At 38.8% G+C, this 27,303-nt stretch overlaps 4 protein-coding genes across 5 annotated transcripts; 1 reads left to right on the top strand and 3 right to left on the bottom strand.

Annotated features, from left to right (window-relative positions):
* The first annotated feature begins 8,365 nt into the window (after positions 1-8,365).
* On the top strand, positions 8,366-10,872 carry rps14 (ribosomal protein S14). Of its 2 annotated transcripts, none has more exons than XM_077504784.1 (5): positions 8,366-8,498; positions 9,107-9,260; positions 9,333-9,494; positions 10,600-10,676; positions 10,749-10,872. In XM_077504784.1, exons 2-5 carry the CDS (start codon positions 9,112-9,114, stop codon positions 10,814-10,816), a joined length of 456 nt encoding a protein of 151 aa, XP_077360910.1. In that variant the 5' UTR covers positions 8,366-8,498; positions 9,107-9,111; the 3' UTR covers positions 10,817-10,872. The 2 variants fall into 2 exon arrangements, with proteins under 2 accessions (XP_077360910.1, XP_077360911.1); XM_077504785.1 differs by having other exon boundaries at positions 8,494-8,534.
* Positions 10,873-10,907: 35 nt separating this feature from the next.
* Positions 10,908-15,405, bottom strand: chm (CHM Rab escort protein). The gene is made up of 16 exons (XM_077504782.1): positions 15,251-15,405; positions 14,570-14,636; positions 14,427-14,499; positions 14,210-14,334; positions 14,044-14,135; positions 13,909-13,961; positions 13,699-13,839; positions 13,473-13,589; positions 13,259-13,373; positions 12,696-12,918; positions 12,544-12,621; positions 12,188-12,295; positions 11,985-12,045; positions 11,793-11,889; positions 11,460-11,713; positions 10,908-11,234 (listed from the first exon to the last, which is right to left on the bottom strand). Exons 1-16 carry the CDS (start codon positions 15,300-15,302, stop codon positions 11,040-11,042), a joined length of 1,851 nt encoding a protein of 616 aa, XP_077360908.1. The 5' UTR covers positions 15,303-15,405; the 3' UTR covers positions 10,908-11,039.
* A 160-nt stretch (positions 15,406-15,565) lies between these two features.
* Positions 15,566-22,427, bottom strand: ik (IK cytokine). Its single transcript, XM_077504783.1, has 20 exons — positions 22,228-22,427; positions 21,847-21,913; positions 21,676-21,768; positions 21,348-21,407; positions 21,106-21,273; positions 20,926-21,040; positions 19,830-19,900; positions 19,685-19,731; positions 19,350-19,513; positions 19,172-19,280; positions 18,150-18,189; positions 17,888-18,068; positions 17,785-17,806; positions 17,633-17,716; positions 17,452-17,536; positions 17,320-17,377; positions 17,114-17,202; positions 16,138-16,246; positions 16,015-16,049; positions 15,566-15,716 (listed from the first exon to the last, which is right to left on the bottom strand). Exons 1-20 carry the CDS (start codon positions 22,235-22,237, stop codon positions 15,689-15,691), a joined length of 1,635 nt encoding a protein of 544 aa, XP_077360909.1. The 5' UTR covers positions 22,238-22,427; the 3' UTR covers positions 15,566-15,688.
* Positions 22,428-22,956: 529 nt separating this feature from the next.
* ins (preproinsulin) lies at positions 22,957-25,180 on the bottom strand. Its single transcript, XM_077504977.1, has 4 exons — positions 23,915-25,180; positions 23,724-23,846; positions 23,474-23,658; positions 22,957-23,361 (listed from the first exon to the last, which is right to left on the bottom strand). The coding sequence occupies exons 3-4, from the start codon at positions 23,646-23,648 to the stop codon at positions 23,192-23,194; spliced, it is 345 nt and encodes a 114-aa protein (XP_077361103.1). The 5' UTR covers positions 23,649-23,658; positions 23,724-23,846; positions 23,915-25,180; the 3' UTR covers positions 22,957-23,191.
* Positions 25,181-27,303: the final 2,123 nt, after the last annotated feature.

The raw sequence follows: 27,303 nt of genomic DNA, 5'->3' as shown, positions 1-27,303 counted from the left end.
GGCGTTTTTTATTTTGTTAAAAAAACGACCATGTATAGTAAGGCGTTTTTTATTTTGTTAAAAAAACGACCATGTATAGTAAGGCGGTTTTTTTCCCCCTAAAAAAAGGACCATGTATAGTAAGGTGTTTTTTTCCCCCCCAAAAAACAACCATGCATAGTAAGGCTTTTTTATTTGATTAAAAAAACGACCATGTATAGTAAGGCGTTTTTTATTTTGTTAAAAAAACGATCATGGATAGTAAGGCTTTTTTTTTCCCCCTAAAAAAACGACCATGTATAGTAAGGCCTTTTTTATTTGATTAAAAAAACCACCATGGATAGTAAGGCGTTTTTTATTTTATTAAAAAAGACGACCATGTATGGTAAGGCGTTTTTTATTTTGTTAAAAAAACGACCATGTATAGTAAGGCGGGGGGGGGGGGGGGTTGTTAAAAAAACGACCATGCATAGTAAGGCGTTTTTTATTTTGTTAAAAAAACGACCATGTATAGTAAGGCGTTTTTTTTTTTTGTTAAAAAAACGACCATGTATAGTAAGGCGTTTTTTATTTTTTTTGTTAAAAAAAACACCATGTATAGTAAGGCGTTTTTTTTCCCCCTAAAAAAACGATCATGTATATAGTAAGGCGTTTTTTTCCCCCTAAAAAAACAACCATGTATAGTAAGGCGTTTTTTATTTGATTAAAAAAACGACCATGTATAGTAAGGGGTTTTTTATTTTGTTAAAAAAACCACCATGTATAGTAAGGCGTTTTTTTCCCCCCTAAAAAAACGACCATGTATAGTAAGGCGTTTTTTATTTTGTTAAAAAAACGACCATGTATAGTAAGGCGGGGTTTTTTTTGGTTCAAAAAACGACCATGTATAGTAAGGCGTTTTTTATTTTGTTAAAAAAACGACCATGTATAGTAAGGCGTTTTTTATTTGATTAAAAAAACGACCATGTATAGTAAGGCGTTTTTTATTTTGTTAAAAAAACCACCATGTATAGTAAGGCGTTTTTTTTTCCCCCTAAAAAAACGACCATGTACAGTAAGGCGTTTTTTATTTTGTTAAAAAAACGACCATGTATCGTAAGGCGTTTTTTATTTTGTTAAAAAAACGACCATGTATAGTAAGGCGTTTTTTATTTTGTTAAAAAAACGACCATGTATAGTAAGGCGTTTTTTATTTGATTAAAAAAACGACCATGTATAGTAAGGCGTTTTTTATTTTGTTAAAAAAACCACCATGTATAGTAAGGCGGGTTTATTTTTGGTTCAAAAAACGACCATGTATAGTAAGGCGTTTTTTATTTTGTTAAAAAAACGACCATGTATAGTAAGGCGTTTTTTATTTTGTTAAAAAAACGACCATGTATAGTAAGGCGGGTTTTTTTTCCCTTAAAAAACGACCATGTATAGTAAGGTGTTTTTTTTTTGTTAAAAAAACGACCATGTATAGTAAGGCGTTTTTTATTTTGTTAAAAAAACGACCATGTATACTAAGGCGTTTTTTATTTTGTTAAAAAAACGACCATGTATAGTAAGGCGTTTTTTTTCCCCCTAAAAAAACGACCATGTATAGTAAGGCGTTTTTTCCCCCCTAAAAAAAGGACCATGTATAGTAAAGTGTTTTTTTCCCCCCAAAAAACACAACCATGCATAGTAAGGCGTTTTTTATTTGATTAAAAAAACGACCATGTATAGTAAGGCGTTTTTTATTTTGTTAAAAAAAAATACCATGTATAGTAAGGCGTTTTTTTCCCCCCTAAAAAAACGACCATGTATAGTAAGGCGTTTTTTTCCCCCCTAAAAAAACGACCATGTATAGTAAGGCGTTTTTTATTTTGTTAAAAAAACGACCATGTATAGTAAGGCGTTTTTTATTTTGTTAAAAAAACGACCATGTATAGTAAGGCGGGGTTTTTTTCCCTTAAAAAAGGACCATGTATAGTAAGGTGTTTTTTTTCCCCCCCAAAAAACAACCATGCATAGTAAGGCGTTTTTTATTTGATTAAAAAAACGACCATGTATAGTAAGGTGTTTTTTATTTTGTTAAAAAAACCATCATGTATAGTAAGGCTTTTTTTTCCCCCCTAAAAAAACGACCATGTATAGTAAGGCGTTTTTTCCCCCCTAAAAAAACGACCATGTATAGTAAGGCGTTTTTTATTTGATTAAAAAAACGACCATGTATGGTAAGGCGTTTTTTATTTTGTTAAAAAAACGACCATGTATAGTAAGGCGGGGGGGGTTTGTTAAAAAAACGACCATGTATAGTAAGGCGTTTTTTTTTTTGTTAAAAAAAACGACCATGTATAGTAAGGCGTTTTTTGTTTTTTTTTGTTAAAAAAACCCACCATGTATAGTAAGGCGTTTTTTTTCCCCCTAAAAAAACGACCATGTATATAGTAAGGCGTTTTTTTCCCCCTAAAAAAACGACCATGTATAGTAAGGCGTTTTTTATTTGATTAAAAAAACGACCATGTATAGTAAGGCGTTTTTTATTTTGTTAAAAAAACCACCATGTATAGTAAGGCGTTTTTCCCCCCCTAAAAAAACGACCATGTATAGTAAGGCGTTTTTTATTTTGTTAAAAAAACGACCATGCATAGTAAGGCGTTTTTTATTTTGTTAAAAAAACGACCATGTATAGTAAGGCGTTTTTTTTTTTGTTAAAAAAACGACCATGTATAGTAAGGCGTTTTTTATTTGATTAAAAAAACGACCATGTATAGTAAGGCGTTTTTTTCCCCCCTAAAAAAACGACCATGTATAGTAAGGCGTTTTTTATTTTGTTAAAAAAACGACCATGTATAGTAAGGCGGGGTTTTTTTTGGTTCAAAAAACGACCATGTATAGTAAGGCGTTTTTTATTTTGTTAAAAAAACGACCATGTATAGTAAGGCGTTTTTTATTTTGCTAAAAAAAACGACCATGTATAGTAAGGCGATTTTTATTTTGTTAAAAAAACGACCATGTATAGTAAGGCGTTTTTTATTTTGTTAAAAAAACCACCATGTATAGTAAGGCGTTTTTTTTCCCCCTAAAAAAACGACCATGTATAGTAAGGCGTTTTTTATTTTGTTAAAAAAACGACCATGTATCGTAAGGCGTTTTTTATTTTGTTAAAAAAACGACCATGTATAGTAAGGCGTTTTTTATTTTGTTAAAAAGACGACCATGTATAGTAAGGCGTTTTTTATTTGATTAAAAAAACGACCATGTATAGTAAGGCGTTTTTTATTTTGTTAAAAAAACCACCATGTATAGTAAGGCGTTTTTTTCCCCCCTAAAAAAACGACCATGTATAGTAAGGCGTTTTTTATTTTGTTAAAAAAACGACCATGTATAGTAAGGCGGGGTTTTTTTTTGTTCAAAAAACGACCATGTATAGTAAGGCGTTTTTTATTTTGTTAAAAAAACGACCATGTATAGTAAGGCGTTTTTTATTTTGTTAAAAAAACGACCATGTATAGTAAGGCGGGGGTTTTTTCCCTTAAAAAAGGACCATGTATAGTAAGGTGTTTTTTCCCCCCCCCAAAAAACAACCATGCATAGTAAGGCGTTTTTTATTTGATTAAAAAAACGACCATGTATAGTAAGGCGTTTTTTATTTTGTTAAAAAAACGATCATGTATAGTAAGGCTTTTTTTTTCCCCCTAAAAAAACGACCATGTATAGTAAGGCGTTTTTTCCCCCCTAAAAAAACGACCATGTATAGTAAGGCGTTTTTTATTTGATTAAAAAAACGACCATGTATGGTAAGGCGTTTTTTATTTTGTTAAAAAAACGACCATGTATAGTAAGGCGGGGGGGGGGGTTGTTAAAAAAACGACCATGCATAGTAAGGCGTTTTTTATTTTGTTAAAAAAACGACCATGTATAGTAAGGCGTTTTTTTTTTGTTAAAAAAAACGACCATGTATAGTAAGGCGTTTTTTGTTTTTTTTTGTTAAAAAAAACCACCATGTATAGTAAGGCGTTTTTTTCCCCCCTAAAAAAACGACCATGTATAGTAAGGCGTTTTTTATTTTGTTAAAAAAACGACCATGTATAGTAAGGCGTTTTTTATTTTGTTAAAAAAACGACCATGTATAGTAAGGCGTTTTTTATTTTGTTAAAAAACCGACCATGTATAGTAAGGCGTTTTTTATTTTGTTAAAAAAACGACCATGTATAGTAAGGCGTTTTTTTTTTTGTTAAAAAAACGACCATGTATAGTAAGGCGTTTTTTATTTTGTTAAAAAACCGACCATGTATAGTAAGGCGTTTTTTATTTTGTTAAAAAAACGACCATGTATAGTAAGGCGGTTTTTTTCCCCCTTAAAAAAGGACCATGTATAGTAAGGTGTTTTTTTCCCCCCAAAAAAAACAACCATGCATAGTAAGGCGTTTTTTATTTGATTTAAAAAACGACCATGTATAGTAAGGCGTTTTTTATTTTGTTAAAAAAACGATCATGTATAGTAAGGCTTTTTTTTTTCCCCTAAAAAAACGACCATGTATAGTAAGGCGTTTTTTTCCCCCCTAAAAAAACGACCATGTATAGTAAGGCGTTTTTTATTTGATTAAAAAAACCACCATGTATAGTAAGGCGTTTTTTATTTGATTAAAAAAACGACCATGTATGGTAAGGCGTTTTTTATTTTGTTAAAAAAACGACCATGTATAGTAAGGCGGGGGGGGGTTTGTTAAAAAAACGACCATGCATAGTAAGGCGTTTTTTATTTTGTTAAAAAAACGACCATGTATAGTAAGGCGTTTTTTTTTTTGTTAAAAAAACGACCATGTATAGTAAGGCGTTTTTTGTTTTTTTTTGTTAAAAAAACCACCATGTATAGTAAGGCGTTTTTTTTCCCCCTAAAAAAACGACCATGTATATAGTAAGGCGTTTTTTTCCACCTAAAAAAACGACCATGTATAGTAAGGCGTTTTTTATTTGATTAAAAAAACAACCACGTATAGTAAGGCGTTTTTTATTTGATTAAAAAAACGACCATGTATAGTAAGGCGTTTTTTATTTGATTAAAAAAACGACCATGTATAGTAAGGTGTTTTTTTCCCCCCCAAAAAAACAACCATGCATAGTAAGGCGTTTTTTATTTGATTTAAAAAACGACCATGTATGAAGGCGTTTTTTATTTTGTTAAAAAAACGATCATGTATAGTAAGGCTTTTTTTTTCCCCCTAAAAAAACGACCATGTATAGTAAGGCGTTTTTTTCCCCCCTAAAAAAACGACCATGTATAGTAAGGCGTTTTTTATTTGATTAAAAAAACCACCATGTATAGTAAGGCATTTTTTATTTGATTAAAAAAACGACCATGTATGGTAAGGCGTTTTTTATTTTGTTAAAAAAACGACCATGTATAGTAAGGCGTTTTGTTTTTTTTTGTTAAAAAAAAACACCATGTATAGTAAGGCGTTTTTTTTTCCCCTAAAAAAACGACCATGTATATAGTAAGGCATTTTTTTCCACCTAAAAAATCGACCATGTATAGTAAGGCGTTTTTTTTTTTTTGTTAAAAAAACGACCATGTATAGTAAGGCGTTTTTTGTTCTTTTTTGTTAAAAAAACCACCATGTATAGTAAGGCGTTTTTTTCCCCCCTAAAAAAACGACCATGTATATAGTAAGGCGTTTTTTTCCACCTAAAAAAACGACCATGTATAGTAAGGTGTTTTTTATTTGATTAAAAAAACGACCATGTATAGTAAGGCGTTTTTTATTTTGTTAAAAAAACCACCATGTATAGTAAGGCGTTTTTTCCCCCCCTAAAAAAACGACCATGTATAGTAAGGCGTTTTTTTCCCCCCTAAAAAAACGACCATGCATAGTAAGGCGTTTTTTATTTGATTAAAAAAACCACCACGTATAGTAAGGCGTTTTTTATTTGATTAAAAAAACCACCACGTATAGTAAGGCGTTTTTTATTTTGTTAAAAAAATGACCATGTATAGTAAGTCGTTTTTTTCCCCCCTAAAAAAACGACCATGTATAGTAAGGTGTTTTTTCTCCCCCTAAAAAAACGACAATTTTTAGTAAGGCGTTTTTTATTTGATTAAAAAAACCACCACGTATAGTAAGGCGTTTTTTATTTGATTAAAAAAACGACCATGTATAGTAAGGCGTTTTTTATTTTGTTCAAAAAACGACCATGTATAGTAAGGCGGGGGGTTTTTTGTTAAAAAAAACAACCATGCATAGTAAGGCGTTTTTTATTTTGTTAAAAAAACGACCATATATAGTAAGGCGTTTTTTTTTTTGTTAAAAAAACGACCATGTATAGTAAGGCGTTTTTTTTTTTTTGTTAAAAAAACAACCATGTATAGTAAGGCGTTTTTTTTCCCCCTAAAAAAACAACCATGTATAGTAAGGCGTTTTTTATTTGATTAAAAAAACGACCATGTATAGTAAGGCGTTTTTTTATTTTGTTAAAAAAAAATGACCATGTATAGTAAGGCGTTTTTTATTTTGTTAAAAAAACGACCATGTATAGTAAGGCGTTTTTTTTCCCCATAAAAAAAAACGACCATGTATAGTAAGGCTTTTTTTTATTTTGTTAAAAAAAAAAAAACGACCATGCATAGTAAGGCGTTTTTTATTTGATTTAAAAAACGACCATGTATGAAGGCGTTTTTTATTTTGTTAAAAAAACGATCATGTATAGTAAGGCTTTTTTTTTCCCCCTAAAAAAACGACCATGTTATAGTAAGGCGTTTTTTCCCCCCTAAAAAAACGACCATGTATAGTAAGGCGTTTTTTATTTGATTTAAAAAACGACCATGTATGAAGGCGTTTTTTATTTTGTTAAAAAAACGATCATGTATAGTAAGGCTTTTTTTTTTCCCCTAAAAAAACCACCATGTATAGTAAGGCGTATTTTTTCCCCCCTAAAAAAACGACCATGTATAGTAAGGCGTTTTGGTTTTTTTTGTTAAAAAAACCACCATGTATAGTAAGGCGTTTTTTGTTTTTTTTTTGTTAAAAAAACCACCATGTATAGTAAGGCGTTTTTTTTCCCCCTAAAAAAACGACCATGTATATAGTAAGGCGTTTTTTTCCACCTAAAAAAACGACCATGTATAGTAAGGCGTTTTTTTTTTTTTGTTAAAAAAAACGACCATGTATAGTAAGGCGTTTTTTGTTCTTTTTTGTTAAAAAAACCACCATGTATAGTAAGGCGTTTTTTTTCCCCCTAAAAAAACGACCATGTATATAGTAAGGCGTTTTTTTCCACCTAAAAAAACGACCATGTATAGTAAGGCGTTTTTTATTTGATTAAAAAAAACGACCATGTATAGTAAGGCGTTTTTTATTTTGTTAAAAAAACCACCATGTATAGTAAGGCGTTTTTTTCCCCCCTAAAAAAACGACCATGTATAGTAAGGCGTTTTTTATTTGATTAAAAAAAACACCACGTATAGTAAGGCGTTTTTTATTTGATTAAAAAAACGGCCATGTATAGTAAGGCGTTTTTTATTTGATTAAAAAAACGACCATGTATAGTAAGGCGTTTTTTTATTTTGTTAAAAAAATGACCATGTATAGTAAGGCGTTTTTTATTTTGTTAAAAAAACGACCATGTATAGTAAGGCGTTTTTTTTCCCCATAAAAAAAAACGACCATGTATAGTAAGGCTTTTTTTTATTTTGTTAAAAAAAAAAAACGACCATGTATAGTAAGGCGTTTTTTTCCCCCCTAAAAAAAATGACCATGTCTAGTAAGGCGTTTTTTATTTGATTAAAAAAACCGACCATGTATAGTAAGGCGTTTTTTATTTTGTTAAAAAAATGACCATGTATAGTCAGGCGTTTTTTTTTTGGTGAAAAAAACGACCATGTATAAAAAACGCCTTACTATACATGGTCGTTTTTTATTTTGTTAAAAAAAAAACGACCATGTATAGTAAGGCGTTTTTAATTTTGTTAAAAATACGACCATGTATAGTAAGGCTTTTTTTTTTTTTTTTTTAAATCGACCATGTATAGTATGGCGTATTTTTTTTTTTTTTTTTAAAAGACCATGTATAGTAAGACGTTTTTTTGTTTTGTTTTTTTTAACGACCATGTAGAGTACGGCGGGGGTTTTTTTTTTTTTTTTAAACGACCATGTATAGTAAGGCTTTTTTTTTTTTTTTACACAACTCAACTCAACTCAACTTTATTTATAAAGCGCTTTAAGAACAGGCGTTGCTGTATACAAAGTGCTGTACATAAACATCAGTTTTGCAGTAAACAAGAACAAAAATTAAAACAAACAAAACAAAAATTACGATCATGTGTAGTAAGGTATTTTTTAATAGCTATGAATACTAAGGAGTTGTTGTTTTTTTTAACAACCTTGTGACCTTCTTTCATTTTTTAAACGCCCATGAAGCGCAGCTGATCACCCCCGCCACCAGGAGGCAGCAGCACCGGACAGCCACCTTACCGACTTATGCGCGTCAACTTTAACGCCGGAAACACTTCCGGCCTTCCTTTCTATTTGGATCCCGAGAAGCGAAACACTGAGGTGAGACCTGTTCGTTTTTCCATCCTGCTCCATCTGGTTCGTTTGAGCCCATCAGCATTTTGTTTTGCTCCATGTCAACTTTGTTGCACTTTGTCTCGGTTGTCGACCTTAAATTGTCGCCGTGGGCGCGCTCATTTGCTCGCTTTGACGCCTTCACTCGCCGTTTGCCCGTCGCAAATGTTGCTCGCGCGCTCCTGCTCAAACGGGATGCGAGTCTCTCGCTTGTTTGTCTTTAAACATTATCGCGTCGTGTTGTATTGAAATTTTTTTGATATATTTTTCATATTGAGGTGCGAAATTTCGCGGAGAATTAAGCCTCTTGAAAATTGCGTTTGGAGACGCAGATGTGACGTCACAACATGGCGGTGTCTAGAGAGAAACGCTCGCTATTCAGTTTGACTGGTTCTTTCAATAAATGTTAAAAAAAAATAAATAAATTTCATTTTGACTGTGTTCGGCATCACACTTAACTCTTTAAGACACTATTGTATATCTAGTCGGGTATTTTGTAGTGCTGTTCAAACGTATCCCACAATGCGTCTTGGATTCATCTTTTGACAAAAGTGGATGTGTGACATGTATTTTTTTTATTTTGTATGTGTGTTTAGACGAGATGGCGCCACGCAAAGGCAAGGAGAAGAAGGAAGAGCAGGTGATCAGTTTGGGACCTCAGGTGGCCGAAGGCGAGAACGTCTTCGGCGTCTGCCACATTTTTGCCTCCTTCAACGATACCTTCGTGCACGTCACCGACCTCTCCGGGAAGTGAGTCTGCACGATAATGTCGTGCGCACCCGTTGTCCGTGTGCATGAGTAACGGCCCGTTTTCTTCCTCAGGGAGACCATCTGCCGCGTGACGGGCGGCATGAAGGTGAAGGCGGACCGAGACGAGTCGTCCCCGTATGCTGCCATGTTGGCGGCGCAGGACGTGGCGCAGCGCTGCAAGGAGCTCGGCATCACCGCGCTGCACATCAAGCTCAGGGCCACCGGCGGCAACCGGTCAGTCGCACACACCTTAGACAACATAAATCTTCACGTAGCGCCACACTAAAATAAACTGTTAAAAATTAAAATCAATGTCATACATATCTGGAAAAGTTGACCCCCCCCAAAAAAAAGGGATCGAAAAGTCTTCAAGAATAGGTCAGTTGTATGTCTGGAGAAGTTAAGATTGTCTAGAGACTTGTTCGTTTCTCGTTCGTTTGTTTTTCTTTAGTTATCTAGAAAAACTTCATTCTTAAAAGTGAAAAGTCGAATTGGAGCGACTTCATTTCGTTTGATGTATTTCTCTTTGTAAATAAATGTAACTTTCCGAGTATATTTTCCTGTAAATCGTCTTTTAGGGTAGGTGGAGGCGGGGCAAAGGTTGCTTAAGCAAATGTCTTATTTCCCTTGTTAATTTCCAGGGGAGGAAAAGTTATTTTACTGACACGTATTGAAAAATGCAAAGTTCTAGTTAAAAAAAATAAAAAAAATGACCCCGACCCCATCTCAGAAGTTAAATTACAGAAGGGGAAAAAAATGTAAATAAGTCTTGGTTTCTGATAAGGTTTCAGTAGTTGGGAAAATGTTTGGACATAAGTTGTTTTCCAGAAAGAAACACCACATTGGGGGGCATTTATATGTCCAGACTTGTTGTGGACCTTAAATCTTCATTTGTTTTTTTTTTTCTTCAAAAAAATTCCAAGTTCCAATTTTAATGACTTGCTTTTCCTTTTGTTTACATCTGCTCCTTTACAATGAATTTGGCTAATCAATTAAAAAAAAAAAAAACTTGACTTTAGTTTTTAATTGTGACAGTCCCTCCTTGCAGTGCCTGGGTACAATTTGAACTAGGGCTCAGGTAACCAATCACAGCTCAGCTTGTGAATGTCACATGACCAAACCTAGCAAACAGGCGAGCTGTGATTGGTTACCTGAGCCGTTGTGATGTCATTTTCAGTCGACAGCAAGTTGCAAAGTAATTGTACGTGGAAAAATAAAGTATCAAAATAATTATAGACAAAATATTAACTTTTTATTGCTACAATGGGCTAAATAAATGAAGTATCCCTTTAGGTGGAATGAATTGCTGTCAGTCGCTCATGACATCTTGCATTTACAGCACCAAGACGCCCGGACCGGGAGCACAGTCGGCACTGCGAGCCCTCGCACGATCTGGCATGAAGATCGGACGCATTGGTCAGTCACGCACTCACACACATGCAAATGTACAAATGGCACTGACGTAGATGGTGTTTTTTGCTCTTTCAGAGGACGTGACCCCCATCCCGTCAGACTCGACGCGCAGAAAGGGAGGTCGTCGCGGACGCCGACTGTAAAACGCAATGCAACACGACCTTCACGTTTTCCATACAATAAACTGCGTTCACAACAAGCGTGTTGTCTTGCTTCATGTTGACACCAAACCAGTTAGTTGGTGGGATTTTTTTAATTCCTTTCAGTTGAACATAAATATAAAAGAAAGAAGGCATTTGTCCCCATAATGCACGGCGGGAGTTCAAGTAAATACTGTACAACTTCTTGTTTTCTCAAAATTTGGGGTCACTCAACCTGGAACTGCTGCTGCTCTTGGAGCTCAGCCAGCTCATCGTCTTCAGCACCATCGGCCTTCGCGCCGTCAGCGAGGACACCTTCAGGATCGGCCGTGTTGTCGGCGTCATAGAGGATGTCTTCAGGGTTGGGCGCTGGAGGACAGAAATCCTGGTCGGGGACGATCTTGTGGAAGATGGCCTCCGCCTGAACATGTGAATATATATTGGGCCACTTACTAAAAGTACTTTACAATTTTTTTTAATCACCCAATTGAGGTCAACACAGTTGTCAGTTAAATAGAGTAAAAACATTCACGTTTCATAATTTAACTGAAAAAGTCTCAGCATTTTCAAAAATATTTTGTGACATGACCAATTTTACAGAGAATGCCAAATGAGTGCAACTACCAATAAAAAAAGAAACGCGTACCTGCTTGATGGCATGCTCGTGACCCAGCTCGGCGTCCGGTCCCGAGCACACGTAAACGTTAGACGGCAACCGGTCGCCATCCACCACCTCGGCGCTCCCACCACCGTCCTCCATGTTGAAGTAGAAACACCACAGGACACCGGGACGCGAGTCTTGGTCGCATGACTGCGCGGTGTTGAACATCCTGCTCACAAGGGGCGACAAGTCCTCGTAGGCGGAGCCCAGTAGTGATTGACAGGTGAGGTGGACCAAATCTGAGAAGGCAATATGTTTCATTAAAAAAAATAAAATAAAAACATTCTGCTACCACAAAGCACTAAAATGGACGCTCACATGTTCCCGGTGCACAGGTCATTGTGGACGATGACAGCTCCACCATCCTCACGGCAGGAAGTCCCGCCTCCACCGGAGGGATGGTTACCAAGGAGATCTTCATACACGCGCACAAGGAGACGTTAGTGCACTCATTCAACAAACTGCAACCCAAAAAAGAATTAAATCTTGTGCCAAGTGTGGCCATGTGACCTGATGCTGGTCGCCGTGCAGAACGGATCGGTCGGTGATGAGGACACCTCTGGAGATGGACCTGCAATAGGACATTTTCAATTTGAATATTCTGCTTAAATTTTTTTTTTTTTTAAAGTGCACATCAGCAGACAAGCACTTTTGCTCCTGTCTTGCTAATTGAGCTTTAAAAAAAAATAAATTTTAAAATGGCGGGATCAAACCTGGTGAGTGTGGCCTCATTCTTCAGCTGAGCAGGGAGAAAGCCATCTTCCAACACAAAATGGCAGCTTGTGATTCGTTGGCCACGGCCGTCAATCAGTGAAGTGCACCTGGTATTGGGAGGAAACTCATGAACGAAAAAAAAAAAAAAAAAAAAGACCAAATGAATTGCTCACTCATATGCGGCCGCTATATTGGATGTGTCAAATACTGTGCATTCCTGAGGTGAAACCAGCTAGCTTGGGTTGTCGCTTTGTCAAATTGATTGACTTATACTTGATTACATGGCCCATCTGCCACATCCAATATGGCGGATACACTGCCTTAAGAGCCATTTATTTCTAGGAGGTGTGGCTACCTGTTGGCAGTCTTGTCCAGCAGCAGGCAGCTGATTGGATGCCTCAGGCAGTACACGCCCCCAAACACAGCACACATCCTGAAATGTCAACCACACGGTCGCCACACGCTCCACATGGCTGCTGCCCCCCCCGCTGGCCCCGCCCACCTCACCTGCAAAAGCACTGCGGGATCTCTCCCAGGCCGTACACGGGGAACAGGAAGGGAGTGTTGCCGTAGCGACCCAGACAGCGCAGGAAGTGGCGCGTGGAGGCCAGGCCGTCCCGGGCGGGCGTGTCCTCTGTCGCCATGGCGATGGAGTGCAGCAGGAAGTGCTGCAGGTTGTCGCCCAGTTGCTGGTCGCCCAGGAAGTCCAAATATGATCGAGCACTGTAAGCTTAAAAAAATAAATAAAAACGTGGGGGGTATTACCCACAATGCCTTGGGAGGTCATGGACCACGATGATGACTCCATATCCATACTTTTACATTCATAGTTGGCCTGTTGCTGTGAAAGGTCCGCCATATTGGGTGTGGAAGATGCTTTGAATGAATTCCTCCAAACTTGTAAGATGTAGTTTGTGACACTAAATATTCTCTGTGCTTTTCTTAATGACGTGCACGGATCTTGCTGAAAGTTTTTCAGTGTCACCAATGTTGACGGATGAGGCAGATTCACACATTCTGACCCATCCAATATGGCGGCAGCTCTTCATGTAACATCTGTGGTCACTCACCTTCTAGCTCCTCCTCCTCCTCCTCCAGACAGGAAGCCAGGAAACGCATCAGTTTCCTCTTTTCCACCATCGACAGCTGGCGACTGGCGAACACGTCAGCCCGGCTGCACGGTACCTGACCGGCAAGTACGACAACAGTCATGATCATAATCATAATAAATGATATTCGGATGGAGGAAGACGCCGGCGTCACGTGGCCAAAACGAGTACGCACTTGCTCCACGTTGCCGTGGCGATAGGTCAGGATCCGGGTGACGTTCTTGAACTCGGCATAGCGGCTGACGTTTGATTTGATGAGCAGGTCCACCAATGAGCCGCGAGCATACATCAACTGAGGAAGAAAAGTGCATCGATTATGGTTGAGTAATTTAGGGTGGGCAGATTAACAAAGATGAGTAAATATTATCAATTATAAATGTTGATCATGGATTATCGGTTACCTTGGAGACGAGGTCGATGTTGAACCTTCGTCCTTCTTTGAGCAGGTCAGCATAGGTCATCTTCTTCTTGCTGGGCTCCGATTGGTTGGTTGTCTCCAGGGGGCCTGCCGGGCTGGGCTCCTCCTCTTCTGTGTTTTTGGTCTGCGATTGGATGAAATCTGTAGGTCACATCACCTGGCATCAGTCGATGACCAATCGTGCACCTTTTACCTCGTCTTCGTCTTGGTGATTTTGCCCCACATGAGCTGTTTGCTCCCCTGACTCTGACAAGCAGAAATAGAAATATTACATTTTTTTTTTTTTTTTTTTTTTTTTTTACAACCACAACTGTGGAGCCAAAGTAACCTGGACATGCTTCTTCATCTTCTTGTTGTTTTTCTTCTTCTATGCAGCTTTGAACCTCCTCCTCCTCCTCCTCCTCCTCCTCCTCCTCCTCACTGAGTACAAACAACCAAACACGTCAACTTCATCTGAACAACATCAAAGATGAAAAGTGACCCGGTGATCTGACCTGGTAAAACAGAACACCTGCAAATTCCTGATGGAGGCGCAGTCTGCATTTGACAAACAAATTGGCTCCTCCCCAACTTGCAATAGGCTGGACCAATCCTGGACCTCATTGCTGGGCAAATGCTCCTGAAGGAGTTAAAAAAAGCACACCACCATCACATGATGTTAACTTCCTGTCTCTCACGGAAACAGCAAATTAGGACGCAGCAAGGAGTCACCTGATGTTCCTTGATCCACGTCAGTAAAGCATTAAACGTGAAGCTGGCCCACTTTGATGCATAGTAACTCCTCCTGAAACGCAAACGCACAAATGTCCTCTCAGTGTGCCGTTTAAAGGCACATAGGACATTTGGTAACTCACGTGTCCAGGTGTAGAACTCTTTGTCCCACTCGAGAACATGCTGCCGCCACCACAGACTCCGTAAGACCTTCAATTAGTAATCAATAATCAAAGCAATCAATTTAGAAGCTTTTTTTTGTTTTATTTAAAATAATCACAGCTGGACATATATGTAATATTGATTTCATAAAAAGTTCGTTTCCTCAGTTTTTAGTTCAGAAACTATACAAAATGATAGATCCGACTTTTGTCATTACATAAATACTACATATGAATTTAAAATATACACTTTGCCGGGTGTATGTTGAGGCTAATAATTGTAAACAAAAGCTTAGCATGTGAAGCCATCGTGACGTCATTACATCAAGGCATCACAGCTGGTGAACTTTGTAGTGCGGGGATGACATTAAAAAAATGCACATGCAACTAAACCAGTAGTATTTGGATAAAAAAAAAATAAAGTTTGTGGCAAATGCTCAAATACAAGTTACGTTTATTGGCGATGTCACGAGCTTGTTTACTAGCCGCTACCATTGAAAATAAACAGACTGTTAGCCACAAGCTAACAGAGGCGTGGATCGTTAGCTCGTGACTAGTTTATCCCCACACACACAAAAATACATATACGTTTGTACGACACGCCGTTTTCATGACATGTTTACACACGCGACATCGCAGTCAAATGTGTTTTGGAGAGTTTACCTGTGCCCACGATTACGACGTCGAACTCTGATGGAAGATCCTCTGCTGCCATCTTGCCACAGGCGCGTCAACCCTATGCTCGTCCCCGACAAACAGCTTGCGCATGCGCATGAGCAAAAACAGGCGAAGTACACGTTGAATTCTGACACGGAAACTCACACAAAAAAATGTTTGTTTATTTTTATATTTTAAAATTATTTTTTTTTTTTTTCACGTTCATGATCACAAGTTTATTAACAAAAGTAGGTCACGAGATCCACAAGGACAAGAAGAAGCTATCAAATTAGACACTTGAATCCAAAGAACCAAAGTCCATGACGATGAAGGTTTCTTTTTAATCAGATGAAATGGATTGTGTGAGCATGTATGTGAATAAAATCAATAACTGCAACTACTAATTGACTACAATGACTGATCAAATACAATAAAAGACGAAGTTCAGTATTTGGGGCGTTTCACATCCACCCTGCAGGAGATAGAGAGGAAAGAAAAAAAAAAGAGTTGGGGGTCAAAATTTTGTCTTAAAGTGACTCATACATTTAACTCATACGTCATTTGACTCATGCATACTCATACTCCTGAATCACTATATAGGGATATGTATATATTAGACTACATAACTCAATAAGAAATCCACTAAATACTCCTGTATAGTAATTTTGGTGCCAAGTTACATATACTCACTACACAAAATGGCCGACTCACTACATAGAGCGCACAATGTAACGGCTTAGGAAAGATTCCCAACACAAACGAAGACTCACCCATCGGCCTCCATCCTCTTCCTCTTCTCGATAATCTGAAAGAGAAAAGGCGCACGATGATGACATCATTTGGACAAGACAGCAGAGGATGAGGACGGCGCGTGCTCCGTTTTGATTTCTCACCGCGCTGATCTTCTTCCACTGGCGGTCCAGCTCTGCCTTCTCGTTGGTCTCCTTGAAGCGGCGCGTCTTGCGGCCTTCCGACATCTTGATGCCGTACTGGAACGCCGCCCTGTGGGGGGACACGCACGCGAATACGCCGTCAGGTGGGCACGCTGAGGTTTTGGTGGGTATCACAGACAAACAACTAGTCAGTTATTGTGATGCACCAGCCATATTGGATGTGGCACATCTGTCTTTAACTCTTTGATGCCAAACGTTATCCAAAAACCCCAACGGTGCCAGCCGATTTGGAGCATTTTCACTCATCTTTCAAAGCAAACAGAATATTGTGCGGTACGATGACATAAATATGGTGGATACCATATGAAAGATTGGATTCCATTCTTTCATGTTTCAACCTTATTCCGTTCTTTAGAAATCACCATTTGAAATTAGGTCATTGGAGTGACATAAGCAAAAATACAAAAATAGTAACAGAAAAACAAGGTTTTTGTGAAAAGATAAATTTTTTTGCACAACAGTGACTTTGACACTAATATTTTTTGTTTAGTGACAAGGCAGCACAAGACTGCCCAATGAGAGAAAAAAAAAACGTAATAAACGTAAATTAACATTTTTGGCAGCATTCATTAGGATTTTAGAATACGTCAAACGTTTTTGGCGGTCAAAGAGTTAAAACAAATTCGAGTCAATGGGACTGGACTGAAGTGACAACCAATAAAGTGCGCAAACAAAAAGTCCCTCATTCATTTGTCCAATCAGGACGAATCAGGGTGTACTTACTTTTGTTGCCAGCAGTTTAATGTTGTCCAACAACTGGGTGCTGTTTCACAACCTGGACTGTCTACATAGCAAAATGCTATTTTCTTCAGTTGTTCAAGTTGAAATTATTATTTAAAAAAAAAATGTGAGGGGTGTGTTGACTTTTGTGAGATGCTGGGCCTGTTCCTGGAGGAGTCACACTGTATGTACGTACTTGGGCAGCGCCTCCTTGTTGTTCATGTAGTCCGAATATTCCTCCTGAGTGTCAAAGTCCCAGCGACCCAGTGGACCTTTCTTGTTGCCCTGGAACGCCACACGCAGTCACATGACATCACACACGGGTCACATGACATCGGCGCTCGGGCGGCGGGTAAACGTTACAAAGCGTTGCATGACACATGCTCGTGGGACGGGACTTACTTGGTCCATCTTGCTGTAGTCCACTTCCTCGTCACTGTCCACAGCCAGGTCGTCCATCCTACACACACGCAAGACGCCATTTTGTTTTCATTCAAACAGCATTGTGTGTTTGTGCGTGTTATTGCGTCATACGTAGCAGGGTAGCACTCAGCGTAAGAGTTGGATCCCCCAAAGAAATCCCCAAGGTGTTCCTGAGTGTCCCTCCTCTGCGAAGGCGTGACACACGTTAAGGACACACACACACGCTCGCTAACAAGTACGCACGCTGGTCCCTGGCCCCGCCCACGTCATATGACTAGTGAAGAAGGATATGCATCCTGGCCCTTCCATTGGTTGCCTGCAGCACCTGCAAACTTTTCATTGATCAACTTCAGCTGATCTCGCACTGATCCCGGACCTGCAATCGCACACGTGAAAACGTAAGTTTCATCTGAGCTAGCAAGTTGATATTTCGGTATCACATACCTGCGTCCGCCTCCTCCACCACCTACACACACAGCACATGATTTGTTTTCAGTCAAACAACTTTACTAAGGTGTATAGTGTGTGTTATTTCGTGTGCATTAACCTGTTGTTCCTTGTCAAAGTAGGCGTGTCTTCGCTTCTTCTCATCATCTCTGTCTCTGTCTCTGTCTCTGTCCCTGTCTCTCTCTCTATCTCTGTCTCGGTCTCGTCGTCGGTCTTTATCTTTGGAAGGTTTGGAAGAGGACACGGCCGGCGGCACGTAGTCGCCGATGTCGTCGAAGATGCTGCGCACAACAAGATGATAACTTAATGATAGCAATGACCACCGCAAGGAAACGCGAACAAGTATGTGTTTTGTTACGGACCCGATATCAGCTTCTGGAGCTCGTTTTTCATCCGCTTTACCTGAAACACATTCCACGCACGCACATGTAACATGTTCTGTCATCATGATGCAGAGGTGCCTGGGTGTTAGGGATGCTCGATTATGGGAAAAAAAATAATAATCGTGAATATTTTGGCAACAATTGAAATCACAATTTTTCTAACGATTAATTATTTTTTGGTACAAAACAAGAACATTTTTAAGCATTTAAAAAATATTAAGAACAATTAAAAAAAATAGAAACACTATAATTATGTAAGTTTTGGACCAAACAGAATTTATAATTATATATTTGTAATTTATTTATTTATTTATTTATTTAGGTTGGTTAAAAACTTGAAGTTAGTGTGCAATCATTTTTTTTTTTTGGTACAAAACAACAAAATATTTAAAAGTAAAAAACAAAAGAAATATTAAGACAAATATAATTCTTTGATTATGCAAGTTACTTTTGGATAAAACTAAATTGATTAAATTAGTTCTTTTAAAATAAAAAAAAAAAGAAGGCTAAACAGTGTAAATTTAAACAACTCAAAAATTAATATCTTTTTTTTTTTTTTTACTATATTACGCTGATTGTGTAGTAATTGAATTTTGATTAGCCCATCTATGGTATTTTACATTACGTGTTAGTATTAGTGTTAAGCTAAACTATGGCATTGTTTTAAATACACAACTGGGGCCTGACTACCATGTTTTTTTTGTTTTTTTTTAGGTCGATACTGATATAAAAATTTAATTTTGATAAAACCAATAAACCGGACAATTGAACAAGAAAAAAACAAAACAAATTTTGACTATTTTACAATGTTTTGTCCTTTATGATTTAACTGAACAGTAAAATCAACAAATATTGTCAGATTATTTGTCAATTCTGGGGTGAAAAAAAAAAAAAAAAAAAAACAGTTCGTAAAAAATAAGCTGAAATTTGTCCCTTTTTAAAGAACCAATATCGCCTGATTAAATCGGTCGGCCAATTACTCAGTCGGGATGACCGATCACCTTTGTCCTTCTTCTTGATCTTCTTGTGTCGAGTTCCTTGGCGGAGGTAGGAGAGAATCTGCGTCAGCTTCGAGATGACGATGTCGTTGGTGCTCAGCGTCGTCTGCGCCTGTTATGAACATGCGGGATGAGCTCAAATGCCGTCTCGCACGGCATGTGCGTGAGCGCGTGCGTGTACCTCCATGCTGGGACAGTCGGCTTTGCTGCGTATGAGCGTGGTGGGGATGTCGGTGTCGGTGAACTCGTCGTCCAGGTCCACCACGTACGCCATGCGGCCCGGCAGGAAAAGCTCGTTGCGATCCAGCACGCCCGAGCGGAACACCATGCGGTAGATGTTGCGACCTACTCAAACACAATTTTTTATTTTTTTTTTGTACAAGATAGCATTCGATAATGCTGGACTTCAGAAAGACATGTAACTCATCATGATTAATTCATTGTGACTCCTTTTTAGTGTATAATACAGTTTTGCAGACAACATTTTCACAGCTAAGAAAACAGCACCGAACTCACCGAGACGAGTCTTGAATTCAATCTTCTCCTCTGGTTCCACATCTTTCCTGCCACACACACGCACACGATGGATGTAGAGCGCAACGTGAATCCTGAAGGTCAGTGATGATGAGTCATGATGAAGGTCAGGAGAGTGAAGACCTACTTGGCTTCCTTCTGGACTTTCTCCATCATGTCTTCTTCTTCTTTCTCTTTGCTGTTGATCTCGGCTCTCACCTGACACACAAATGCAAACAATGTGCTTGGGGGATCAACTTTTTCATACTCTCGTTAACATAAATGTGGACAAATACAAATGTGGTTATATCTTTTAGTTCGTTGATAAAGTAATTTTATAATAATTCATGACGTTACAGTTAACAGTTACGGTTAAAAGGAGTGTCAAACATTGACTCAGATATGTGTTGAGGTACTTTTCTGACACAGGGTGGCATTGGTGTTTCATGTTGGACATTGGTGACAGCAACAGTTTTTATCATATAAAGATGGTACTAGTAAGAGTATTCAGGTTGACGTTTGTGCATCCCCATATACCAGAGATACATGGGGATGCAATCTCAGGCAGCCTGTTTTTTTTTTTTTCAGCCTGTCTGAGATTGCATCCACCCCCTCTAAATCCATTTCTTTTTTCCCAATCCTCACATGATGCATGAGTAAATTTTTTCAGTCCTCACAAATACAGTACATATATTTTTATCACATTTATTATAGCTAAATTTGTGCTATAGTGATGCCTTTGCACAACCTGTCAAATAAAGCATGAGCAACAATTGTTTTAAATTTTTTAATACAGATCGACATTGTATTTAATGCTTCTTATGCCATAAAAGGCCTTCATCGCAGTTAATTCCATTTAATGACTTTTAATGATTTATAAAAACCCTGGTGGAAGGCTCAAAACTTGGTGCTTTTTCTTGCGACGAATAAAACATCACTGGCTCCATGCTCCAGGTATCTTAAGTATAATGTATTGTAAATATGATGTCTCTCTGCAACTGGAACAAATGAACTATATTAATTTGGTTTGAAAATCTTCCAGTTGAGAACAGGGTCACGATACAAATTAATTCATACCCTGAGTTTCCACTGTATTGTGATTAGGGGTATTTGATTAAATATACAAAACATTTTAACCCGATTGTCCACTATATAGTGATTTGAAAAAATTTGACGAATCATTTCTGCCTTAGAACTATGTAGTTGACTACACAAAAATCCTGCGTGTGTCCATCCCTCCTCACCTTCTGTAGCAGAGCGAAGTCAAGACCTTTCACCAAGTGAGTGTGCTCCATGTCACCACCCAAGAACTTGGACTCCTGGATCAGCTGACGTCGTTTCTCCGCTGCAGACTTGTCCCTGCATTACATTAGCATATTAGCACAAGCCGCGCCGTTGTCACAGAAAGCATTGATCGCACTCACGCCTCGGCAGAGGGTCCCACGGCTCGGTAGTTGGCGGTGGTGCTGATGAGTTCCGTCTCCTCGTAGTCCTTGTTGACGCCGTCCCGCCGCTCTCGGGCTCGGTCGCGGTATTTCTCGGCCAGCTCGCGCTCGCGCTCTATCTCTTGCTGGCGCAGTTTAGCGTAGTAGCTAACGGTTGCCGAAATACAACGCCAGTCAGTCATCAGGTCAAAATAAATCGATGTTAGAAGAATCAGTCAAACCTCTTTTTCTTCCTCCTCCTCGCCGCAGGATCTTCATCTTCATTGTAGTCCCTTGGCATTCTAGGTGGAAAAAAAACAAAAAAAAACAACAACAATGTGTTATTTTTGCCAGGTTTGTTATATTGTGTGGTAGCAGTCACGCTGTTGTAACGTCACGTTCTTGTAGTAACGATTTTAGAATGTTATGCTGTGACTTCAGCAGCATTTATTATTGTCGTGGCGGCACACTGTTGTAGTCATGTTATCGTAATTTTACGTTGCTGTAGTCAGCAACAACATGGTAACAGTAATGTTATGTGGCTTTAGTAATATTTTGGCAAAGACTCACTCATGATGCCTGGACTTGGAAGGTGGGGCCGAAGAAGGTGTGGCCCGCGGTGTCATCAGCAACTTCCTGAAGTCGTCATTGGTCAACTTTGACCTGTAGAGAAACACATAAAATTTTGTAAACGAACATAAACACAGATGAGCTTGCAGGAGCGAGTGTGGAAATACTTACTGAGCAGCTGATCTGCTGTCATCCACATCGTGACCCTCCGGAGCCAGAGGGTTTGAATAACTCTCCGCTGAAACAAACACAAGCACGCACAGCGTAAAACAAGCAAACACTCACATCAGGACCACACACTTGGTTCATATAGGTACGGTCACGTCACAATAAAATCGTCCAGAATGAAGAAAAAAAAACTGTATTTTATGTTTTGGCCATGCCACCGGGAATAAACGAAGCATATTGAGCATATCAATCACAAGTTCCAACCGGTCTGCTCTCGCCTTTTAGCAAGAAAGCAGCTTCGTAGCACTTTAGCGGATGCTAGCGCTAGCTTTGCGATGGTCACGCAGCTAGGACAAGGGCTAGCATGCTAACCGGGCGACTTACTCTCGGGCATGTTGGCGGCGTGAAGTTGACAACCTCCCCCACTGTGAAAATTTGCTTTGTGTTGGATTTGTTTGGTTCAACGACAATGCTGGCAGTCCCGCTTCCCTTGCGGAATGGCACGAAAGATGTTTTCTTTCTGCTTCTGGGTCTGCGTCTTCCTCTCCGTGCTTAACGACAGCGGTGGCGAGCAAGATTAGCACATTGACGCCCCCTACCGATTCGGAATGCTTACTGCTTTAGCTGACAGACGAAGCTGATGATTTGACGTAATTGGGAAAAGAAATAAACAAAATGAGATTTTGAAAAATCCAATAAATATCTAATATTGTATTTACTCTAATTTTAATATAATGCGCTATATAAATGACAATAAAAATGTGTTGTCATCAATCAAGTATTAAATAAAATAGAATCGAGGAAATACATTAATTTGAATACAATAAATGTATTCTATTATATATTGTATGTTTTTATTGTAATAAAATAAAAACGAATAAGGTAAATGCATCCTGTATATCAAAGTATATAAATAAAGCTGAGATATGTATGTACAAAGTATGTCAAGAAATTGAATCAATTCAATGTGCACTTGCAAAATGTAAAAACAACATGAGAGAAAATAGATTGTTTCAAATAGTATACACAAGGTGTTAATTCTTTGTTTTATGGTTAGTTTTAGAGTAGAGTGGCAATAAACAGCTTGAACAAAAAAAAAAAATAAGCCTAACGACAGCTCTGGAAATGCTTGTTGTATTTCAGGTCACTCCGATCTCAAGGCCGCACTTGGTGAAAAAAAATAAAAATCATATTGTCCAATCACATCAACAAATTCCTGTGTCATTCAGAAAAGTTTATTTTTTAGGAAAAATAATGTCATTCATTTTGGTGGCAGACAACATCACCGCTGCTCTCGTCACCTGCATGCCACCAGTCCAGGCTAGGCTAGGCTAGGCTAGGCTAACAGTCAGTTGCAGTAGTTCTGCAGGTCAAAGATGTTGCACGGCTTGTGGCAGCACTGCTCCACGATGCCTCGCTTCACCAGCACCTCCATGTGGTCCTGGAGGCCCTGGAAGTCCAGTTCCGCCTCCCCCTTGTCGCCGGCCGCCGCCACGCCAACCTTGGGCGGGAGGAAACCTGTGCACATGCACAAACACACACTTACACTGCATCCTCGTGACATCACACCATCATCAACATCATGGTTGCCGTGACGACACTTCTGGACTTCTGGGGCAGGGGGGCTCACCCAGCAGGGGGTGCACGTCCCTCTTGGGGTTGTAGAAGAAGCCGCGGTCGCCGCACACCAAGAAGAGGGCGTCCACCAGGTGCGAGCCGCACAGGTGTTGCGGGTCTGCGGCGGCGGGCCGGGACGCCGCCATCAGGACCAGCAGGGTCAACGCCTGAAGCCACCACGACGCCATCACGGGGGAGCTGAACGGCAAAAACATGTCAGGGCCACACATCTGTCAATCACAGCGCTAGGAGGCGGGGCTTACCTGCACGGTCCAATGAGGATGAAGATGACGATGAAAAACAGCTAAGAGGTGTGAGGACGTTCACACCACTTGCCAGACTTTTATAGGGCCAGGCCACGCCCACTGCGAGTGCGTGCGTTCGCGCTTTTAGTAGAACAAACACAACAAATGAGGCGACTTGATGTGATGAACTGCCACAAATATTGACTCACTTCCTCTGATCACCTCCACGTCTTCTTCTACTAACGATATTTGGCAGATCTCCTGGTCCTCCAGCATGTCCTCGTCCTGCAACAGGGTTAGACTTAAAAAGACTTTGAAAGCAAAAAAAGAAGGATTTTTTTTCCTCCAGGGGGACCTGGACATTGTGTTGTCATAGCTGGGCACAATTCCGTTGCTTCTCTAGCAGATCCTTGTCCTACATTTGGTCTACTTCTCAAGTGGGCCCTTGTCCACCTGGTCCTGGTCTTCCAAAAGATTTTGAGCAAGTCCTTGTCCTGCAAATGCTGGTTCTCAGCAAGTCTTGCTTGACCTTGCAACAGTCCTCATCCTCCACCACGTCCTTGTCCTAAATCAGTCTCTTGTTCTCAATTAAATCCATGTCCGCCAGGATGTCCTGGTCCTGCATCGAATTCTGAGTCCTCATCCTCAATCAACTACCGCTTCTCAGCAGGTTTTGACCTTGCAATAGAATCAGACTCGCTTTCTCAAGCAAACCCATGTCCTCCAGTAGATACTGGTCCTCCAGCAGATTATGAGCAGGTCCTTGTACTTCAACAGTTCTTGGTGCTCCAGTCGGTCCCATTCCTGCGACAGGTCCTTATCCCCTAGCAGGTCCTTGTCCAACAGGTCCTTGCCCTCCAGCAGTTCCCAGTTGTCCATCACGGTCCTGGTCCTAAATCAGGTCCTCATCCTCTAGCAGTTTTTTATTTTCCATCAGGTCCATGCACGTCTCTGGACATCCTCATCCTCCAGCAGGTCTTTGTCCACCAGTAGGTCCTTTTCCTACAGCATGTCCTTGTCTTTAATTCAGTTCTGATGACTACAGAGATTTTTTTTGTTGACTTTTTTTTAGGTATCTTAATCCAAGGTTAAAAAAAAAAGGAAAAAAAAGTAATTTTACAGTGTATACCGTAGATTAAGGAGTATGACATTTTCAATTTCTAACTGGTTTACTGTATATTTTATGACATATTTGGAACATCCTTGCAGTGTTTGCTGGGGATTAAAAAAAAAGAAAAAAAAAAAAGAAAAAGCTGACAGAAGGCTTGATGATGTCACTAGTGGAAAGTCAAGTCAAGAAACAGCCAGAAAAAAAACAGTGCATGTCAGCAACATGCTGACACAGCTCACATTGAACACCAAAGTCAACAGTCGCCGTGGCGACATCGTCACAATGACATATCCATGACAACGTGGGCGTCGTTGGGATGCCGGATAAGATTTCTCAGAAATGTACGAAGAACATTTTACGTAGAAAGCAGTTTCGTTTAAAAACTCAATTTTTAAAAAGAAAATCCAAAGCATACCACATCATCGAGTGAAAATACGATTTAAAGCAAATGACTTAATTGATCAATCAGCGATCAATCAATCAATCAATCAATCAATATATGCAAGATTATAGAATGGTAGATAGATGACAGGCCGGGCGTTATATTGAGCATGTGAGAGTTACAGTATTCAAGTGACCACACGAGGGCGCCAAATTACAACAGTAATCACGCAAAGGAAGCAGCAACCTGAGACGCAACCTGACCACGAAATCAGACTAGATCCAAACCAGATCTGGCTTGTACCTGACAGGAACATGAGTCATGACTCGACTCAGAATACGACCCCTGACCTGAACCTGAATGGAATTGTGATGTAAATATTTGTTAAATTACATCATCAAACGTCCCCGCTGTGAGTGGTTCATCTCGATCTACACGCAATTGTGGTGATTGAGAGTTCACTTTAGTGTAATTTCATGTTTGACCACAAGAGGGCAGCGTCGCACCATGTTGGATAATACAATTTTTTCGAAGTTGTTATTTTAGCTAAACTGAGCCATGCTAAGCTAGGCTAGTTGACGGGTTGAGCGAGCTGCGTGAACAGCATCAAAGTGTGTCAAGGAGGTCATAAAAGAGAGATAGAGGGGGAAAAAAAAGGTTGTAAAAGATTTTATGACGGCGGCCATGTTGGGCTGGTTAATGTTTGCTGACGACAGGTGACACAAGATGGACGACCCTGAGCACAACACACACACGCACGCGCACGTTTTGCTTCATTATCTTCATTTTTCACGCTTTCTTACATCTTAAATATTACTCAATAAATAATTAGCGCTAAAATCTCATTATTATTATTTTACATATTTGCACACACGGCGCATTGTTTTCCGTTTTAGTATTGAAATTAGGATTATATTGATGTTCTGTATTGTTCTGTATATAATGTAAATTTTAGAGCCACACCCACCCATTAAAAAAAAAAAAAGTCTAAATAGCCTACTTTTTTCACCTTGTTTGTTTTTAATGATACTCTAAATTTTATTTAACTGTATTATTGAAAACTATTTTACAATTATTCTATATTTGGTGATTAACATTTGTTTCCTCTTCCAAACTCAACTTTATAAAATGTTTTCACATCAAAGAAACAAAATTCATAACTTCAGTAACGTCTCAAAGATTAAAATAATCGTTGTAGTAAAAATACGGTGAATATTAATAGGAAATATGTTAATTTTATTTTTTAAATCAAATGATTAAAATGCATATATGCAGTACAGTATATGTGATAAAATGTATCAATATCATTACATTGTTTTGTTGATTTGTTTGTTTGCTTTAAAATAAAAAAAAATAAAAAAGTAATAAACGGTTCTTAATTTTCCTATACTTTCCTTTGAAGACCGTCAAATTAATTGCACCACTAAAGCATGAGATTGATGAGGTGCACGCACACGCACACAGAGGTGAAGTGTGCGTACCTCATGAATTGTCCTTTAGGGCCTCACACAAAGAAAAGTCATGAGTGTAAAACAATAAAAAGGTAAACTCGTAAATCCATAAATGGTCGTCGCCGCTGCAAAATTTCACACGCTCCATACAGGAGAACAACCGCGTCGGCGTCCACAAATAGTTTTTTTTCCCCCTTCCTTCATTGAAACTCTCAAATCGAAGACATCAAGTATGACCTTGAAAATGTTCGCTTGTACTGAGTTTCCGTTGGGTTCTTCTTTTTTGTTTATTCCAATCAAATGTTCAATTAACTCCTGTTTAACTGGAAGGCCACAAAAACTAAACACACACACTATTTTTTTTATTGCTATAATTATCAAAATAGAGTATAACTAACGCGTGTGTTGATTGGTGAAAGTTTATGATTTTTTTTTTTAAATGAGAGTTTAGGATGAATGAGAATTCAATTTTAAACTTTAAAACAAACGTTTTAAAAATCTCGAATGAAAACTTTGAAAGTTGTCTTATTTGAATTTGAATGTTGGAAACAAATTATATAATAATGACTGACCAATTCATAAAATCGACTTTTTAAAACAACTTTTCATGCAAATTTTAATGTCAGTTGCATGACAAATATTCCAATATATTGC

Source organism: Festucalex cinctus, chromosome 18 (assembly GCF_051991245.1).
Source record: "Festucalex cinctus isolate MCC-2025b chromosome 18, RoL_Fcin_1.0, whole genome shotgun sequence".
NCBI lineage: Eukaryota > Metazoa > Chordata > Actinopteri > Syngnathiformes > Syngnathidae > Festucalex > Festucalex cinctus.
Note: the sequence above shows the minus strand (reverse complement) of the source record. Positions and strands in the feature narration are given on the sequence as shown.

What these genes read in the sequence shown, in the direction of transcription:
- rps14 (XM_077504784.1), top strand. Translation starts at nt 9,112, where the DNA reads ATGGCGCCACGCAAAGGCAAGGAGAAGAAGGAAGAGCAGGTGATCAGT. An exon ending in GTCACCGACCTCTCCGGGAA is followed by an intron (nt 9,261 to 9,332) that starts GTGAGTCTGCAC and finishes TTTCTTCCTCAG; the next exon opens with GGAGACCATCTGCCGCGTGA. An exon ending in CATGAAGATCGGACGCATTG is followed by an intron (nt 10,677 to 10,748) that starts GTCAGTCACGCA and finishes TTGCTCTTTCAG; the next exon opens with AGGACGTGACCCCCATCCCG.
- ik (XM_077504783.1), bottom strand. An exon ending in TGAATTCAAGACTCGTCTCG is followed by an intron (nt 19,514 to 19,684) that starts GTGAGTTCGGTG and finishes GTGTTTGAGTAG; the next exon opens with GTCGCAACATCTACCGCATG. An exon ending in GCTCCAGAAGCTGATATCGG is followed by an intron (nt 18,069 to 18,149) that starts GTCCGTAACAAA and finishes TGTTGTGCGCAG; the next exon opens with CATCTTCGACGACATCGGCG.
- ins (XM_077504977.1), bottom strand. Translation starts at nt 23,648, where the DNA reads ATGGCGTCGTGGTGGCTTCAGGCGTTGACCCTGCTGGTCCTGATGGCG. An exon ending in GGACGTGCACCCCCTGCTGG is followed by an intron (nt 23,362 to 23,473) that starts GTGAGCCCCCCT and finishes GCATGTGCACAG; the next exon opens with GTTTCCTCCCGCCCAAGGTT.
- chm (XM_077504782.1), bottom strand. Translation starts at nt 15,302, where the DNA reads ATGGCAGCAGAGGATCTTCCATCAGAGTTCGACGTCGTAATCGTGGGC. An exon ending in CAGGTGTTCTGTTTTACCAG is followed by an intron (nt 14,136 to 14,209) that starts GTCAGATCACCG and finishes GTTTGTACTCAG; the next exon opens with TGAGGAGGAGGAGGAGGAGG. An exon ending in AGATGAAGAAGCATGTCCAG is followed by an intron (nt 13,962 to 14,043) that starts GTTACTTTGGCT and finishes TCTGCTTGTCAG; the next exon opens with AGTCAGGGGAGCAAACAGCT.